Genomic DNA, 17,776 nt, shown 5'->3' on the forward strand with positions numbered 1-17,776 from the left:
TTCGGCAGGAGGGCCACATCATTTCTCTGACACTGTGTCGGCGGCTAGGGAAAAAAAGAATTAATTTACATTTAAAATTTGAATAAATTTACATAAGTTTACATAAATTAATATTCTAAAGGTGGAACTTATATGAATGAATGAAGGTCTTGCAATAGCTCAAGGCCTATAAAAGGCCTTGCACAAAGCAAGGCTGGCCTTTTTTTTTGCTGCCGCTACTGCATCACAGACGTGAAACAGCAAGCAGTGGAGCGAGTTTACAGCTTACGGGAGAGGTCAAACAGTCACCCTCACGCTGAGAGCAGTTGTGTCGGGCCAGTGCGGGCTCCAGCAAGTTTCTGGAGGGCCAGAGGCTCATTGGAGACTGGGGTCTCCCTGAGGGCCACATTGGGAGTCCTCAAGGGTTGCAAGTGGCCCCAGGGCCGGGGTTTGGGCACCCCTGGTTTACAGGCATACTCCCCAAATAGCAGGGATGGGCTAATCCAGCGTGGCTTGATTCAAGTCAAGTCACAAGTCTCCACACCCCACAAATAAAAAACGAATAATAACGGGGGCACTTTCCAAGTCTCTGAGTCGCCTTTTCATGACTTGAAAAGACTTGAGTCATGAGCCTTTGTCAGGCGTGGGGAAAAAAAATTGGCCTGCTGCTCGGTGCGTGTGGGTGTCGTAGTTCTCTTTAAACACTCTCCTGATGTCTAAATCCATCTGTAAACAAGGCGGGAGGAAAGAAGCATCAAGAAGGAGAAGGGTCATGCAAGGCTTACCAGGATGACCCAATCCTTTGTAGCTGTACTTAGAAGTAGTTCTATTGCAGCTGAGCATTCAATGGGGCTTCCTCCCCTCCTCCCAAGTAACAACATAGCTCAGCTCACAGCAGTTATGTGTTTGGAAAGCATAGTTGCTACAAATCTCCCCCCCCCACACACTTCCCTGCCTCCTTTTTCCCCTGGGCTTCTCCAGCCAATTCCAAGGCAAGAAACACCTTGGGCTCCTCCTCCTGCCCTCTCTCATCCAAACGAACAAACCAGACCCTTCATCATTCACCACTGGTTCCTTCCTATCAGAGATGGGCAAGAGAACCCGCTCCCACCTCCCCACCCCCTCACATGCAAAAGCAAACATTAACTAGCCTTTCCTCCCTCGTGGCTAGAACTTCTCAGCTGCTTGCCAAGCCTGAAAGATGGCCCAACAAGGTTTTTCATGCCACGGAAACAGTAAGCAAGCATACCCAGACACGCGCAGACTCGAGTTTGCATGTGTGGGGATGAGTGCTGAGTCAAGGGGCCCTTGACTCAAGTGTTTTGCCAAGTCTTCCAGGCACACATCTCAAGTCTCCACAAATCAGTGAAAAACGCGCATTTTCGCAACTCAGACTCAAGTCACCTGACTCAAGTTCCCATCCCTGCCAAACAGCATAAACATAATTTATGGCCAGGTTTTATATGTCACTTGCAGAATTCAGAAACATCACATGCAACAGAATTCAAATATTAAAAAAAAATTCTCTTTAAGGTCAGTGTTAGGGTGCTAGAGCAGGGGTGTCAAGCTCATTTCATACAGAGGGCTGAAGTTAGTGTTCAGGGCTCCAGCTGAGGGCTGGAAGTGATGTCATTAAGCAGAAAGTGACATCATTAAGCAGCTAATAGCCAGAAATCAGACCCTGTTCTCATATAGAAACTCATTAACTGAGAATTACAGAACAGAAAGTAGACAAATCTTGATCATATTTCAAGATTTGGGAAAGCCCAATTTTCATGTGGGCTGCCATTTCAGCTGTAACACTTCAGTAGCTGAGAGCCTGAGGGCCAGATAAAAAGCTTCCAGGGGCAGAATATGGCCCCCAGGCCTTATGTGTGACACCCCTGTGCTAGAGTTTACCCTCCCGCTCCAAAAGCATGGAAAACTAGAAATTAAAGTAGTCACATCGTACAATCTTGTATAATATGCTAGTTTTACAAATTCGGCTATGCATCCACACTTTCAGCTCAACATTAGACTGGCGAGAGATGCATCCAGGTATAAATTCAACAGGTAAAGCATTCCCAATCACTTGTTAGAGATACACCTTATTAATGTCTGCCTGATGCATCTACTGTTGGCATCCTTCAGTCTCGGAAGACTATGGTGTCACGCTCTGAATGGTGGTTCTGGAACAGTGTCCTCTCCAGTGCGCGAAGCCTGGGTAAAGTAGGTATGGAGGATAGGCTGTTTCCCATGCAGCAAATCCCCCCTCTACACGTCACTGAAATGGTCCAATGGAAAGGCAGAGGCCAACACGGCCTCTACAGATGCATCTACAAGATACAGTGTTTCCCCAAAATACCTCCTACAGTGCAATGCATCAGGCAGACATTCATTAGAATTATGTGCAATTAGAGTTATGTGCAATGCAATTGAGAAAACATTGCTGCGGAATTTGTGCCCAGATGCATCTTTCCACAGTCAGATATTCAGTTCAAGTAGATAGTGGATATGCTCTGCCCACCACTCTACTCCTCTTTCACATTTCCTGTTCCAGTCCCCACTCCTTGTGACAAAGCAGAGAGAAGGGAGCCACCAAGCTGGTTGAAAAGAGGAACAGCACACCACACTTGGTGTAGCTACCACACTTGCCAGTGGATTGCTCAACTTCCAATCACTTCCAATCTTCCAATCACTTCCCATCACTACTGAGCCTATATGAGAGGGTAAATGTAATGTCACACCCTACTGTCCTAGTTAGCAACAAAAGTGCAGCACACTTTAAATTGGGAGGGGACAAAAAGGTCAATCCCTTGGAAGGGATCAGCTAAACATTCACAACTTTTGTAACTGAATTTGGATTAGCTTTGGTTAGTACCCATCACCAGAGATGGGAAAACCCAGTGTGGCTTGACTCAAGTTCCACCCTTTGTGACTCAACTAAAAAAAAAGTCATAATGGGGGCACTTTCTGAGTTACCAAGTCACCCTTCACAACTCTAAAGGATTCAAGTCACCCCGCCCCCTTTAAATAGCCAGCTGTGGAAAAAAACAGGGCTATTGCAGATAGGAAATAACAGAGAGCCTGGTGGAACTCTGGCACAATGGCTGTGGCCCATGACGAAATGCAGTAGCCCCCAAGGCAGAATGCACAATGGCCATGATGAAATGCAATAACTCCCAATGCAGAATGCAGCAGCCCAGGTGGTTATGGGGGCTAGACGGTTTGACTCTGCTTGATCACTGCTTTAACAGCTACATTAGCTGCCATTAATTTCCGGTCCCAATTCAAGGTACTGGTGTTGACCTTTAAACCCTTTAATGGTTTGGGGCCAGGCTATCTAAGAAACCACCTTCTCCCAAACATTCCAGTCTACCCTCTTAGGTCATATGAAGGGGCTCTTCTTCAAATTCTACCTCTGTCACAAGTTAGAGGGACAGTGGCTTGGGGACAAGCCTTCTCAGCAGTACTACAACAATTATGGAATTCTCTTCCAGAGGAAATAAGAACTACTTGTCTTAGCATAAGGTTTGGTCTAGAGGGTAGAGCCTCCATTTGCCTGAAGATAACATCTACAAGGTCGCCAGTTCGAGGCCACCGGCACCGTGCGACCTTGAAGCAGCTGATAAGCTGAAGCCGAACTATTCCATCTGCTCTGAGCATGGGAGGATGGAGGCCAGAATGTGAAACCAGATCAGAGTGAAACATCTGAATGTTGTGGTTCTTGAAAGATAGAACCTTCTTTCAATTGTTAAAATCCCTATGGGGATTTAAATAAGCCTGCCTATGTAAACCGCCTTGAATAAAGTCTTGAATAAAGACCAAGAAAGGCGGTATATAAATACCTGTATTATTATTATTATTATTATTATTATTATTATTATTATTATTTCCTCCCTCATGGCTTTTCAGTGAGGGCTAAAAAAATACCTGTTTTGTCTGACATTTGGTTGATGGATGCCTGTTTGATCTCTGCTTTGCTGTATCGTGGACTCCGTGTGAGGCTGGAATGCCTGACACAGAGTCACAGAATCAAAGAGTTGGAAGGGGCCTAATAGGTTAACTAGTCCAACCCCCTGACTGTAGCAGGAAATTCTCCTAGAACATCTCCAACAGGTGCTTGTCGAGCCTCTGCTTGAAGATCTCCAGTGAGGAAGAGTCCACCACCTCCCTCAGCAATTGGTTCCACTGCTGAACTGCCCTGACTGTCAGGAATTTTTTCCTGATGTCCAATCGGAATCTCTTCTCTTGCAGTTTGTACCTGTTGGTTTCAGAAGCAGCTGAGAACAAATTTGTCCCTCCTTCCATATGACAGCCTTTTAGGTATTTGTCTAATTTGTCCCTTCTTTCATATGATAGCCCATAGGTATTTGGCAAAATAGCCAGCGCAGACTTGAGAAGCCCCATTGTGGGGCTTGGGGTTTTCCCCAGAGGAAGGGGACAAAAGTCCCTTTCCCCCCAAGGAAACCTCTGGGTGCCTACTGGATACGCAGGTAGCTGCTCTGTTCCAGCGGTCGCCAGGAAGCTCAGGACTGAGCTGTAAGACAATTCCTTGCCCCAATGATGCAGTCAACATCTCCTGCATCCAATTAATTGTATATCAACCTGCCCCCTGCTGAATGTTATTGCCAAGATGGCTGAGAGTCAACTACCCAAATGGCTGGTCAGGTGTGTCAAACACCCATGTTCTTAGGCTGCAACAATTTTTCATCCTAGCAAAATGAATGGCACTGAGGAAATACTGAGCAGCTGTACCACATTCAACATGGAGTCTAAGGGCCCAATCCTATCCAACTTCCCAGTGCCAGTGCAGCCACAATGCAGCCCCAAAGTAAGGGAACAAATATTCCCTTATTTTGAGAATGCCTCTGTGACTTCCCCCACCACCACAGGATATAGCACACGCCCCATTGGCACAGCTGCATCAGCATTAGAAAACTGGATAGGATTGGCCCCTAAGTAGGAGCAAATTATGAGCAATTTTATCTGAAAAAAGTAACTTAGTGTCCTACGTGGTCAATTTGGGATCCCCCACCATCTAAGAGGGTGATAAAAAGATGAATTCAGAGGACAGATCTTTGGATCTTGGCAGAAACCAAACTGTAAGGATTTGAAAGGAGAGTTCATGCCAAGGAATGAACTCTCCTTTCAAACCTTTGTCTAACCCTTTCAAACACCATCTGAAAGAGTTAGACATAGACATGTAATGAACTTCTCAAGAAATGGGGGAAGACTGAGAAAGTCAACAGAAGGGGAGCTGGAAAGAGGAAAAAACTTGTCTTGTTCTCTCCCCGCCCAATGTATTGTGACCACTCTGCTCCCCCATTCAACTGCTTTAAAACTCTCCCTCCTTCTCCCCTTTTTCTGCACCTGAGCCACAGCTGGCCCAAGTCCCCTGACACCTGAGGTAGCATGCAAATTTGCCCCCCATTCAACAACATGTCAGCCTCTGCTCCTCTCAATCTTCAGTGCTCTAGCTCAGCACTCCATCCTCTTCCACATACCCTCTTCCAATCCAGGAATTAGAAAAAGGAGTAGAGGTAAGTAGCAGACCGAAAAGGGTGCTCCCTACCAATCTGGAGCTTAAAATGACCACTGCAATTGGCCTCATGGATGGACTGAGCCTGACCTGAGCTACTACAGTAGGAGTGGTTCATTCATGGTACCACTGCAGAAGGACCACAACACTGTGGAGCTGGGCTGCAGTGCATGGGTCCTAGGAGCATCTTATCATCAATCACCCTGTTTCAAATGAAAGGCCGGAAGAGCTGTAATTATTGCTGCTGTCACCAAGAAGGGATAAAATAAATCAAAGTCTTTGAGAAACAGGATCTCTTCTTTCCTGTACTCTCCAAAGCCCTGCATGAACTGAAACAAGACTTCGGGTGAAGGGCTGGACTTTGCTTCATTTCACATGGAGGGGGGAGAGACTAGTAGCAACCACAATAAAAAGTTTTCTAGATGTCAAACCAAAATTTGTCAACCCCTCTTGCTATTCCTGCATTTTGTTAAATTACAAGAAATGCACTTTACAAAATACAGTGTCTTGGATCAGTGCCAGCATCTCAGCTTTGAGATATTTGCAAATCTTCTCATCTCTATCAAGGAGTCTCTTGGAAAGAACTCTCATAGAATGTTAAAGTTGGAAGGAGCCTTGGAGGCAATGTGGCCCAACCCCCTGCTCAGTACACTCTCTCTATAGTACTCAAGTGACAATTAGACAGCAGTTCTAAGTTCCATTATCTGTGGGGCTTACTTCCTTGCAGATGTGCATAGACTTGTTCCGATAGACACTTCTATAAAGGTTTATGGGGGGAAACTTGAAGGAAGCAGTCACAGAAGAAATTGTACATGCATGTCATTTTGAAAATCCAACAAAATAAAGGCTTCAGTAAAATGAAAGAAAACTGACATTTACATATATCCCAGCATGCTAGAGATGTCAATTGCAGAAAGTAGATGCTTTTGTACCTGCTTTTTCATGTGCTGCTAGGCATCAAAGAAGACTTTAAAAAAATAAGTTTTAAATTATTTAAGACAATAATCCAAGATCTAGTGGCTTGATTCTATTCAGCTGGGTGACCCTATACAATATTCAATAGGATGAAAAATGAAGGTTATAGCTCAGAAGTTTCCAAACCTTGGGTCTGCAGCCCATCAGTGGGTCACAACCCCATTTTTAATAAGTCGTGAAACCTATAAGGCAGATGAAGCTGTGTGCATCAAAGGTCAAACAACCTGTTACTTGGGGGGAGCACTGTTAATCACCATTTCCACCACAGAACCTTGAGCAGCTGGTAAAGTGAAACCTTTTTAGGTGGGCCCCAATGCTAAAAAGTTTGGGACCCACTATTCTAGCTAATCATTCACATTAGGCTCTACATCTGTGATCATGAGTGTGTGTGTGTACACGTATATAAAACCAGTAAGATGATGGCAAATACGCTACTTTACATCCTGAATAACACTACATTTTTGCTTACACTTTTAAGGGAAGAGATGGGACCCAAGAAAATATTATCTCACATGCTAAACTTTTAAAAACTTTTAAGCATAGTATGTTATACTCATTAAACATGCCCACTGTGTTTCCGTTTCTCTTTCAGGGATCACAGAGAGCAGTGGAAAAGGAGAGGCACAGCGCTTTCTGGGTAAGCTTCTTACAAGTAGTGAATAGCCACACAGCTGTCCCACCATCGCCTCTCTCACAAGCATGGCCATTTTCAGATCATTCTGATCTAACGAAACCAGCCTGAGCAGACTTCATGCATAGGGCCAACCACAGACCTGGGAAATCTTCACCAAAACTGAGCTGAGCGCAAGGCGTGGGTTCTTCCGACCCACACCAACACGCCAAAGGGTCTGAAGGCTCGTTCACGATCACCTGAATGCAGAGGCACATTTATCACCTCTCTGTCCAGACTGCGTGCAAACCTCCCCCAAGAAGGGTCTGCAGCATCATTACACGTGCCAGAGAAGAGTGAAGCTTCCCCGAGCTCCAGACACGCGTGTTCGTGCCGAGGCCCCTGGAAACACCTGCCCAGGAGTGGCCCTCCGCAGGCTGCCCTGAGCGACCCCGTCGGCAAGCCGAGCCGGCAAGGGGGAGAGGCGCCGAACTCCAGCCTTCCGAGGGGAAGCATCTCCTCCGGCAGCGGCAGCAGCAGCAGCGAGGCAGGTTCTGGCGGCGCCAGCGCTACTCACCCCCGCAGCCTCTGCGCAGTCCTCGCCCGCGCTCAGCAGCCACAGCGCCAGCAGCAGCAGCGCCAGGTCCCCGCGGGCCATCCTCGCTCCGCCGCTGCTCGCGCGCAACTGTGCCCCGGCGGCCCCAATCCTGCGCGGCTGCGTCCCCGTGCCCCGCCCCGGGCGCCTCTCGAGCCGAGAGGGGAGCGCGTCTTACAGCCCCCGCTGGCGGCCCATGTGGCCCCGCCCCGCCCGTCCTCTCCGCCCCCCGGGAGGGCACCGAGGCCAGAAGCCGCCTGGACCGCCCGTGCTCCGCGCCGCTCCTTCTCGGGGCTGCTGGGTGCGGCGCGGCTGATGGGTGAGTAGCGCCTGGGTAGTGCGGGGCTGCTGGTGCCTGGCCATCTTCGCCCCTGTCCCCGCGCCCACCTGCGCCCAGTGGCCCTCTCTTGAGGGGCAGTCCTGGGACTCCCGTCCCCAGCAGCAGTGCGCCCCTCGAGGAAGGAGACCATCCTCAAGGACCATCCGCCCCCCCCCTGCCCCCCGCACTGTAGTAGTAAGCTGGTGGCGCTCGTAAGGTGAAGGCTGTGGTTAAGCGAGCTCCGAGGTGGGGAACCGATCTGGATACTCCGCTTAGCAAAATGATAGTCATGGTGTCGGTCCAGGAAAATAAAAGATGCTAATTGGGCAGAGTGTGAGGCACGACTAGTTTCTCTTAGAAACCTCTGTGTGTTCCTCCTCTTTGGTTTCCAGGAGCGTCTTCCTGAACAGGACATCAAGAGAGGGGCAAAAATGAGAAGTTCTCAGCACCTCTGTTTACAACACTGGCCTGTGCGGTAAGTATTATTATTATTATATACTGCTTTTCAGTTAAAAAAGTTCTCAGAGAAAGGGAACAATCTTAACCAGGTCTACTCAGAAGTAAGTCCTGTTTTGTTCAGTGGGGCTTACTCTCAGGAAAGTGGGGTTAGAATTGCAGCCAAAATCAACTAACTTGGGCCACTGTTAAAATCAACTTGGTGGGCCTCTGTGAGATACAGGAAGCTGGACTAGATGGGCCTATGGCTTGATCCAGCGGGGCTCTTCTTATGTTTTTAACTAAATGGCACCCTGTCCCAAAACAGCTCACAATTTAAGAAAGTGCATAAGACTTCCACTAGAAAACACACTGTGCGGGAGTGTAAAGGGACAGTCATTCTCTCTCTGCTAAGAAGGGCACCAGTTGAAAAAGTGCCTCTTGACTAGTTAGCACCTTCTTTGCACCTGTTACTGTCAGTGACACAGGGAGTGGTGTACAGCACCTTGTTCTTGTTAAAAAGAAGATATCTGAAACGTTTAGAGCTGTCCCATATGTCCAAAGGAGTGTCTCACATATTGTATTGATGTAGAATTTGTCTCATCTGTACAGATTTGTGCAAGTTGTATTACTCTTGGAGGTGACTGTACTCTTAACTGGCCAAGTGCAAGCTGTAAGTACATTTTTCAACATTTCTTGCAATGACATTTTACTCCCACATTTTACTCCCTAGCTTCTTGTAGGGCTGCAGTTAGGTCACTGCCAAAATTCTGCTATCATTTTTAATGTTCTTGAACAATCAGTTTATAAGGTTTGTTTTAACTACCCTTTTAAATATTTTCCTTTCTATCACAGAGCTTCAAATGCTTTTCTCTCTTTTTATCCAAAATGACTGTTTGAGGCTTGCATACAGAGTGTTATTCATGAGCATCTTTGTTTTCTTAGTCTTGAATTACTTCAGAAATATTTTTTTTAAAGTGATTTGAACTGTGTGTGTGAATTACACACACATACACAAATGTCCCGACTTGCCTATCAATACACAGCTCAAACCCCTGAACCTAGAAACATGAAATTTGGGGAGTATATTCTTTCCATCAGGGCCTAGGAGTGGGGGTAAAGGGGGTAATTTGTACCCAAACCCAGGGTCAAAAGGGGGGCCCAGGAGCCAAAGGAGGGGTCCCAGAAATTTCCTGGGATCTTACTTTTTCCTATCTACTCAGACCTGTTGCCTGCGTGGGATGCTGGGGACACTACTGATGCCACATGGGTTGATATATCTGGGCTCCAAAGTCTTTTCTAGCAGTCTCTAACCTCCCCCCTGTTTTGTCCTTCCCTTTGCAAAGGGGCCCAAAAGAAACTTTGTACCCCCTGATAAAATTACTCTCAGAGGCCCTGCCTTCCATGACATATGGACCTACTAAGAAGGGATTTTTGAAATTTGATCCCTAAGAGGGTGAAAAGAAGCAAGATGTGTTTTCAAGGATTCCTCAATATCTCTTAGGGTGCAATCCTAACCCACTTTCCAGCTCTGATATAAGGGGAATGCTGCTCTGAGGTAACTTGGGGTGTTTTTCTTTTACTGTGTCGATAGGTAAATTGTGTATGAATGAGGGAATTCCTCTTAAACAAGGAGGATGTAGATAAGCAGGGCTAGCAGTGTCAGCTAAAATACAGATTAGCACCCTGGTGCCAGATGATGTCTAGCAACTTAAAATGAGGTACACACAAAGTTAGTGGAATTGCATTCAGAAAAGCAAACGCAAGCTGTAGATACAATGACAAGGATTACAAAGATACATGACAGAACTACTAAATTGCCTTTAGCTAGATTACCTCTTTCTTTCAAGATGTGTAACTGTTAAGGGGAGGGGGAAAGAATGTAAACAACCAAGAGTCTGAGGCTTGACCAAAGTGGAAATAAGGCCTGTAAGCCTGTGTTCTTTGGGAGAACAGTTCATCTTGCATGCTGGCATCCATATATAAAGGCCTGTGAAATGTTTCTTGATATCAAAGTAGTAGAACCTGGGAAAAATAAAATGGGGGGGGGGATTTACTCATAACATTTTTCATTAGGTTTCCTGGGTTCTACAAAGGGAACATGGAAGAGTTTCTTTCTAGACACATATTTATAGAATCGTAGAGTTGGAAGGAATCTATAATGTCATCTAGTTTACGCCCCTCCCTGTAGCAGGAAATCCTCCAAGAACAGTGTTTTTTCAATCTTTCTCATCTCATGGCATACTGAGAAGGCACTAAAATTGTCAAGGCACATAATCAGTTTTGTGCCAACTGCCAAGGCACACCATACTGTTGACTGGGGGCTCACAATGGCCTTACTAATTAATAAATGACCCACCCCAAACTTCCACGGCACACCTGCAGACCATTTGCGGCACAGTGGTTGAAAATCACTTTGTCTGTGAAGCCAGTGCTTGAATAACTCCAGTGAGGCAGAATCCACCCCCTCCCTTGGCAATCTGTTCCACTGCCAAACTTAGCTTAACATCAAGAATTTATTCCTGATATCCAGTACTGATATAGATACTTAAAGTTCTGATGATAACCCCTTCCTTTCTGTGTTAGTATCCAGTTGATTCCTGGTTGCAGTACTGTTGTGCAGTGCAATTCATTTTCTAGTTGTATTTGGTTAGCATTCTGCTGTGTCTTTAATTGAATAGATTTTTAGCTATGGCTTGTCTCAATGTAGAAGAGACAGGAAGCATTGCTTTAGTAGCTGTATTGCCAGAGTCTGCTATGAGGAATATATCCTCCTTACTCCAAAAAAGAAAAATTGTCCTGATCTTTCCAATTTCATTTGTGAACATAAGAAGTGATGTGAAAAAAATCACTGAAGGAAAAGTGAAAGAAGAAAATAGGTGCATAAGCTTTTAATCAGGTGTAGAGATGAGAAAGTGAAGAGCTTTTAATATACAAGCATGCAAAGAAGGAAGGCCCATAGCCAGGGAGACAGACCAGGGACAGTCTGCACTTGCTTCCAGTGTGGAAGGGATTGTCACTCCCGAATTGGCCTTTTCAGCCACACTAGATGCTATTCCGGAACCACCATTCAGAGTGCGATACTATAGTCTTTCAAGACTGAAGGTTGCCTACTACTAATGCAAAGAAGAGGCAATCTATCTCTAGTAGCCTGTGCAGTCAAGTAGTGTCTGGCAGGCAGTGTCTGTTTACACAACAAAGGCAATAGATTGGACTGAATGTTCACTAATGATCTAATTGCATAACAACGGGATCAGAAAACGTATCCCAGCAGAGGCGTATACTGCAAAGAAAGAAGGGTTCCTCTAAATCCAGGAGGGTGCCCGCATGGCTAACAAGCCAAGTTAGAGAGGCTGTAAAGGACAAGGAAGCTTCCTTCCGTAAATGGAAGTCTTGCCCTAATGAGGAGAATAAAAAGGAACATAAACTGTGGCAAAAGAAATGTAAGAAGGTGATACGGGAGGCCAAGTGAGACTATGAGGAAAGCATGGCCAGCAACATTAAGGGGAATAATAAAAGCTTCTTCAAATATGTTAGAAGCAGGAAACCCGCCAGAGAAGCGGTTGGTCCTCTGGATGGCGAGGGAGGGAAAGGGGAGATAAAAGGAGACTTGGAGTTGGCAGAGAAATTAAATGAGTTCTTTGCATCTGTCTTCACGGCAGAAGACCTCGGGCAGATACCGCCGCCCGAACGGCCCTCCTGACCGAGCAATTAAGTCAGATAGAGGTTAAAAGAGAAGATGTTTCAGACCTCATTGATAAATTAAAGATCAATAAGTCACTGGGCCCTGATGGCATCTACCCAAGAGTTATTAAGGAATTGAAGAATGAAGTTGCTGATCAACTAAGATATGCAGCTTGTCCCTCAAAATGGCCACTCTTGCCAGAAGATTGGAGGATAGCAAATGTCACGCCTATCTTTAAAAAGGGAAAGAGGGGGGACCCGGGAAACTATAGGCCGGTCAGCCTAACATCCATACCGGGTAAGATGGTGGAATGCCTCATCAAAGATAGAATCTCAAAACACATAGACGAACAAGCCTTGCTGAGAGAGAATCAGCATGGCTTCTGTAAGGGTAAGTCTTGCCTTGCGAACCTTATAGAATTCTCTGAAAAGGTCAATAGGCATGTGGATGCGGGAGAACCCGTGGACATTATATATCTGTGCTTTCTGAAGGCGTTTGACACAGTCCCTCACCAAATGCTACTAAAAAATCTCGGTAGTCAGGGAATTAGAGGGCAGGTCCTCTCATGGATTGAGAACTGGTTGAAGAGCAGGAAACAGAGAGTGGGTGTCAATGGGCAATTTTCATAATGGAGAGAAGTGAAAAGCGGTGTGCCCCAAGGATCTGTCCTGGGACTAGTGCTCTTCAACCTCTTCATAAGTGACCTGGAGACAGGGTTGAGCAGTGGGGTGGCAAAGTTTGCAGAGAGAGATCTTGGGGTGGTGGTAGACAGGTCGATGAAAGTGTCGACTCAATGCATGGCGGCAGTGAAGAAGGCCAATTCTATGCTTGGGATCATTAGAAAAGGTATTGAGAACAAAACAGCTAATATTATAATGCCATTGTACAAATCTATGGTAAGGCCACACCTGGAGTATTGTGTCCAGTTCTGGTCACCGCATCTCAAAAAGACATAGTGGAAATGGAAAAGGTGCAAAAGAGAGCGACTAAGATCATCATGCCGCACACCTGTAAATGACAGAAGAATATATACATTTAAAGTAGAAAAAGTTCTGAGCTTTTTATTAAGTTTTATTATAATTTTATTTTAAAATACCAACAAACAAGTGCAAACTCAAAAAATTAGAAATAAAAAATAGTAATAATAAAAATAAAAATGAAAATTAAAAAAATAGATATTGAAAGTTGTGTGGCAAGTGTGGAGTTCTAGATTTCTTTATTAAACAGTCTGTTGGCAACCTTCAGTCTCGAAAGACTATGGTATCGCGCTCTGAAAGGTGATTCTGGAACAGCGTCTAGTGTGGCTGAAAAGGCCAATTCAGGAGTGACAATCCCTTCCACACTGGGAGCAAGTGCAGTCTGTCCCTGGTCTGTTTCCCTGGCTATGGGCCTTCCTTCTTCGCCTCTTTGCCTCAGACTGTTGGCCAAGGGTCTCTTCAAACTGGGAAAGGCCATGCTGCACAGCCTGCCTCCAAGCGGGCCGCTCAGAGGCCAGGCTCAGCGGCCAGAATAAACAGTCTATTCATTATTTTAAAATGCATTTTAAGTACGAGAGAAAAAATTGTCTATATATCCATTATCTACTCATCAAATCCATAATTCATTCGACCCAGTTTCCCCTTTGCACATAGGAAGTCCATGAATGGTCTCCAATTGTCCATATAAGTCTTTACTGACTTCTCTTTAAGAACATAAGAACAGCCCCACTGGATCAGGCCATAGGCCCATCTAGTCCAGCTTCCTGTATCTCACAGCGGCCCACCAAATGCCCCAGGGAGCACACCAGATAACAAGAGACCTGCATCCTGGTGCCCTCCCCTACATCTGGCATTCTGACTTAACCCATTTCTAAAATCAGGAGGTTGCGCATACACATCATGGCTTGTACCCCATAATGGATTTTTCCTCCAGAAACTCGTCCAATCCCCTTTTAAAGGCGTCTAGGTTAGACGCCAGCACCACATCCTGTGGCAAGGAGACCACGCGCTGAGTAAAGAAATATTTTCTTTTGTCTGTCCTAACCCGCCCAACACTCAATTTTAGTGGATGTCCCCTGGTTCTGGTATTATGTGAGAGAGTAAAGAGCATCTCCCTATCCACTCTGTCCATCCCCTGCATAATTTTGTATGTCTCAATCATGTCCCCCCTCAAGCGTCTCTTTTCTAGGCTGAAGAGGCCCAAACGCCCTAGCCTTTCCTCATAAGGAAGGTGCCCCAGCCCCGTAATCATCTTAGTTGCTCTCTTGCACCTTTTCCATTTCCACTATGTCTTTTTTGAGATGCGGCGACCAGAACTGGACACAATACTCCAGGTGTGGCCTTACCATAGATTTGTACAACGGCATTATAATACTAGCCGTTTTGTTCTCAATACCCTTCCTAATGATCCCAAGCATAGAATTGGCCTTCTTCACTGCCGCCGCACATTGGGTCGACACTTTCATCGACCTGTCCACCACCACCCCAAGATCTCTCTCCTGATCTGTCACAGACAGCTCAGAACCCATCAGCCTATATCTAAAGTTTTGATTTTTTGCCCCAATGTGCATGACTTTACACTTACTGACATTGAAGCGCATCTGCCATTTTGCTGCCCATTCTGCCAGTCTGGAGAGATCCTTCTGGAGCTCCTCACAATCACTTCTGGTCTTTACCACTCGGAAAAGTTTGGTGTCATCTGCAAACTTTGCCACTTCACTGCTCAACCCTGTCTCCAGGTCATTTATGAAGAGGTTGAAAAGCACCGGTCCCAGGACAGATCCTTGGGGCACACCGCTTTTCACCTCTCTCCATTGTGAAAATTGCCCATTGACACCCACTCTCTGCTTCCTGGCCTCCAACCAGTTCTCAATCCATGAGAGGACCTGTCCTCTAATTCCCTGACTGTGGAGTTTTTTTCAGTAGCCTTTGGTGAGGGACTGTGTCAAATGCCTTCTGAAAGTCCAGATATATAATGTCCACGGGTTCTCCCGCATCCACATGCCTGTTGACCTTTTCAAAGAATTCTATAAGGTTCGTGAGGCAAGACTTACCCTTACAGAAGCCATGCTGACTCTCCCTCAGCAAGGCCTATTCGTCTATGTGTTTTGAGATCCTATCTTTGATGAGGCATTCCACCATCTTACCCGGTATGGATGTTAGGCTGACCGGCCTATAGTTTCCCGGGTCCCCCGTCTTTCCCTTTTTAAAAATAGACGTGACATTTGCTATCCTCCAATCTTCTGGCACCGTGGCCGTTTTGAGGGACAAGTTGCATACCTTAGTCAAGAGATCTGCAACTTCATTCTTCAATTCCTTAATAACCCTTGGGTGGATGCCATCAGGGCCCGGTGACTTATTGATCTTTAATTTATCAATGAGGTCTGAAACATCTTCTCTTTTAACCTCTATCTGACTTAACTCCTCGGTTAGGAGGGGCCGTTCAGGCAGTGGTATCTGCCCGAGGTCTTCTGCCGTGAAGACAGATGCAAATAACTCATTTAATTTCTCTGCCATCTCTAAGTCTCCTTTTATCTCCCCTTTCCCTCCCTCACCATCCAGAGGGCCAACCGCTTCTCTGGCAGGTTTCCTGCTTCTAACATATTTGAAGAAGCTTTTATTATTCCCCTTAATGTTGCTGGCCATGCGTTCCTCATAGTCTCGCTTGGCCTCCCATATCACCTTCTTACATTTCTTTTGCCACAGTTTATGTTCCTTTTTATTCTCCTCATTAGGGCAAGACTTCCATTTACGGAAGGAAGCTTCCTTGCCCTTCACAGCCTCTCTAACTTGGCTGGTTAGCCATGTGGGCACCCTCCTGGATTTAGTGGAACCCTTCTTTCTTTGCGGTATACACCTCTGCTGGGCCTCTATTACTGTTGTTTTAAGCAGCCTCCATGCACTCTGGAGAGATTGGACTCTTTTTACCCTCCCTTTCAACCTCCTTCTAACCAGCCTCCTCATTTGAGGGAAGTCCGCCCGTCGGAAGTCAAGGGTTTTTGTTAGAGTTTTGCCTGGTATTATTCCCCCAACGTGCATTATTCCCCCAACTTTGTCATAAGTTTGTCCATTTCAGCAAGGTCCGATATCTTTACCTACTGTTCTTCAACTGAAGGTATCTCTGAAAGCTTCTAGTACTTGGAATACAATATTTTTGTGGCAGTTGTCATTCATGAAAGTATAATTTCAAGATCTTTCTGAATCTAATATCAATTATTCCCAACAAAAAGTTTTCTGGATTCATTTGTAAATTTACCTTCAATATCAATCGCATTTGCTGGTGTTTCAAAGTCCAATATTTTTTCACTTTGGTACAAGTCCACCCCATAAGATAGAATGTTCCTTCTTGCCAACATCTACCTGGTATATTTTTGCTAATTTAACTGGTGTCGTATACCATCTATACATCATTTTGTAAAAATTTTCTATAAGATTTACATTTAATGTAAATTTTAGTCTTTTAGTCCACAGACTTTTCCATTGCTCCATTAATATCTCATGACCAACATTTCTCACCCATTGTATCATAAAGTCCTAAACCCAGTGGTTCTCAAACTTAGGGAGACATTTGCTCCCTAAGTCTTTGCAGGGGAGGGGCTAGAGCAGCAATGTGATCCCCAGTATCTTGTTACTAACAGGGGTGAAAGGGGGCTATTTTTCCTTATTGAGGGCTGCTGGCAACTGCAGGAGTTGCAGGGCTCCCCCATGCTTAGAATGCTGACTTAGAATGTTGAGAAAAACCAGTTGCCAAGCAACCAGGATGTGCTTAGTGACTGGTTTTTCTCAACATACTAAGCATAAGAGAGGGCTGCTGGGGGCTCCCTGCAATTCGTGCAGCTGCCAGCAGCCCTCAGTAAAACAGCCCCCTTTCACCCCCGTTAGCACTGTGATCCTGGGGATCTCATTGCTACCTCCCCCTCTTCCCCTGTCCCTTTACACAAGCTGCTGGGTCTTCACCCCCCAATTTGGAAACCACTGCCTTAACCTGTTCCTCTTCTGTCTCATATTTTAAAAATAACATACATTTTGGAAGTAGTATGTTCTTCTTCTAGACAAAGTTGACTCTCTAATAAAGACATACAATCTTCAAAGCCATATATTTTTTTATCCATTTTGAATCCCTCCAAAAGCTGTATACAGTTGTGCGCTGCTTAATGACAAGGATTGGGAACACAATCCCCTTCATCAAGCAGGGCTTGACACAATCTGGTTGCTCCACAGAGAAGTGGATGCTCTGCACCCCTCTCTTCCAGAGGGTTGTTTGAGCTTCCCAGAGGTAGAACGTGTCCACTTGCTGTCTCTGCAGAGCTCAGACTGAGGGAAATTGTGTCTCTTGTGCAACTTCCGGTTTCACAGAGGAAATAGCAAGAGAGAAGCAATTTCCCTCAGTCTGAGCCTTGCAGAGGCAGCGCGTAAATATGCGCTCAGACAGGTGTACCAAGGAGGCAAGTTCTGGACTGGAAAGGGAGCAGGAGCCTACATGGGGCTGCACATACACATAAAGTAGGCCCCAATATACCGTATTTTTTGCTCCATAAGATGCACCTAGTTTTTAGAGGAGGAAAACAAGGAAAAAAATATTCTGAACCATATAGTGTAATAAAATATTTAATAAACTATAACAGAATAACATTTGAACCATGTAAAGTGAACAGCAGTCAACAGTGGCATTAAGAACCA

The 17,776-nt window shown here is 45.5% G+C and overlaps 2 protein-coding genes across 2 annotated transcripts in view; one reads left to right on the forward strand and one right to left on the reverse strand.

Annotated features, from left to right (window-relative positions):
* Positions 1 to 7,841, reverse strand: part of COL4A1 (collagen type IV alpha 1 chain) — a 170,452-nt gene extending 162,611 nt beyond the window's left edge. The window contains exon 1 of the mRNA XM_066633158.1: positions 7,663 to 7,841. Coding sequence (XP_066489255.1) covers positions 7,663 to 7,743 — 81 coding nt within the window. The 5' untranslated portion in view covers positions 7,744 to 7,841. The remainder of the gene's footprint in view (positions 1 to 7,662) is intronic.
* Positions 7,779 to 17,776, forward strand: part of COL4A2 (collagen type IV alpha 2 chain) — a 164,962-nt gene continuing 154,964 nt past the window's right edge. Inside the window, exons 1-3 of the mRNA XM_066633056.1 lie at positions 7,779 to 7,999; positions 8,392 to 8,474; positions 9,047 to 9,107. Of these exons, the coding sequence (XP_066489153.1) occupies positions 8,431 to 8,474; positions 9,047 to 9,107 (105 nt within the window). The 5' untranslated portion in view covers positions 7,779 to 7,999; positions 8,392 to 8,430. The remainder of the gene's footprint in view (positions 8,000 to 8,391; positions 8,475 to 9,046; positions 9,108 to 17,776) is intronic.

This window comes from Tiliqua scincoides, chromosome 1 (assembly GCF_035046505.1).
Source record: "Tiliqua scincoides isolate rTilSci1 chromosome 1, rTilSci1.hap2, whole genome shotgun sequence".
NCBI lineage: Eukaryota > Metazoa > Chordata > Lepidosauria > Squamata > Scincidae > Tiliqua > Tiliqua scincoides.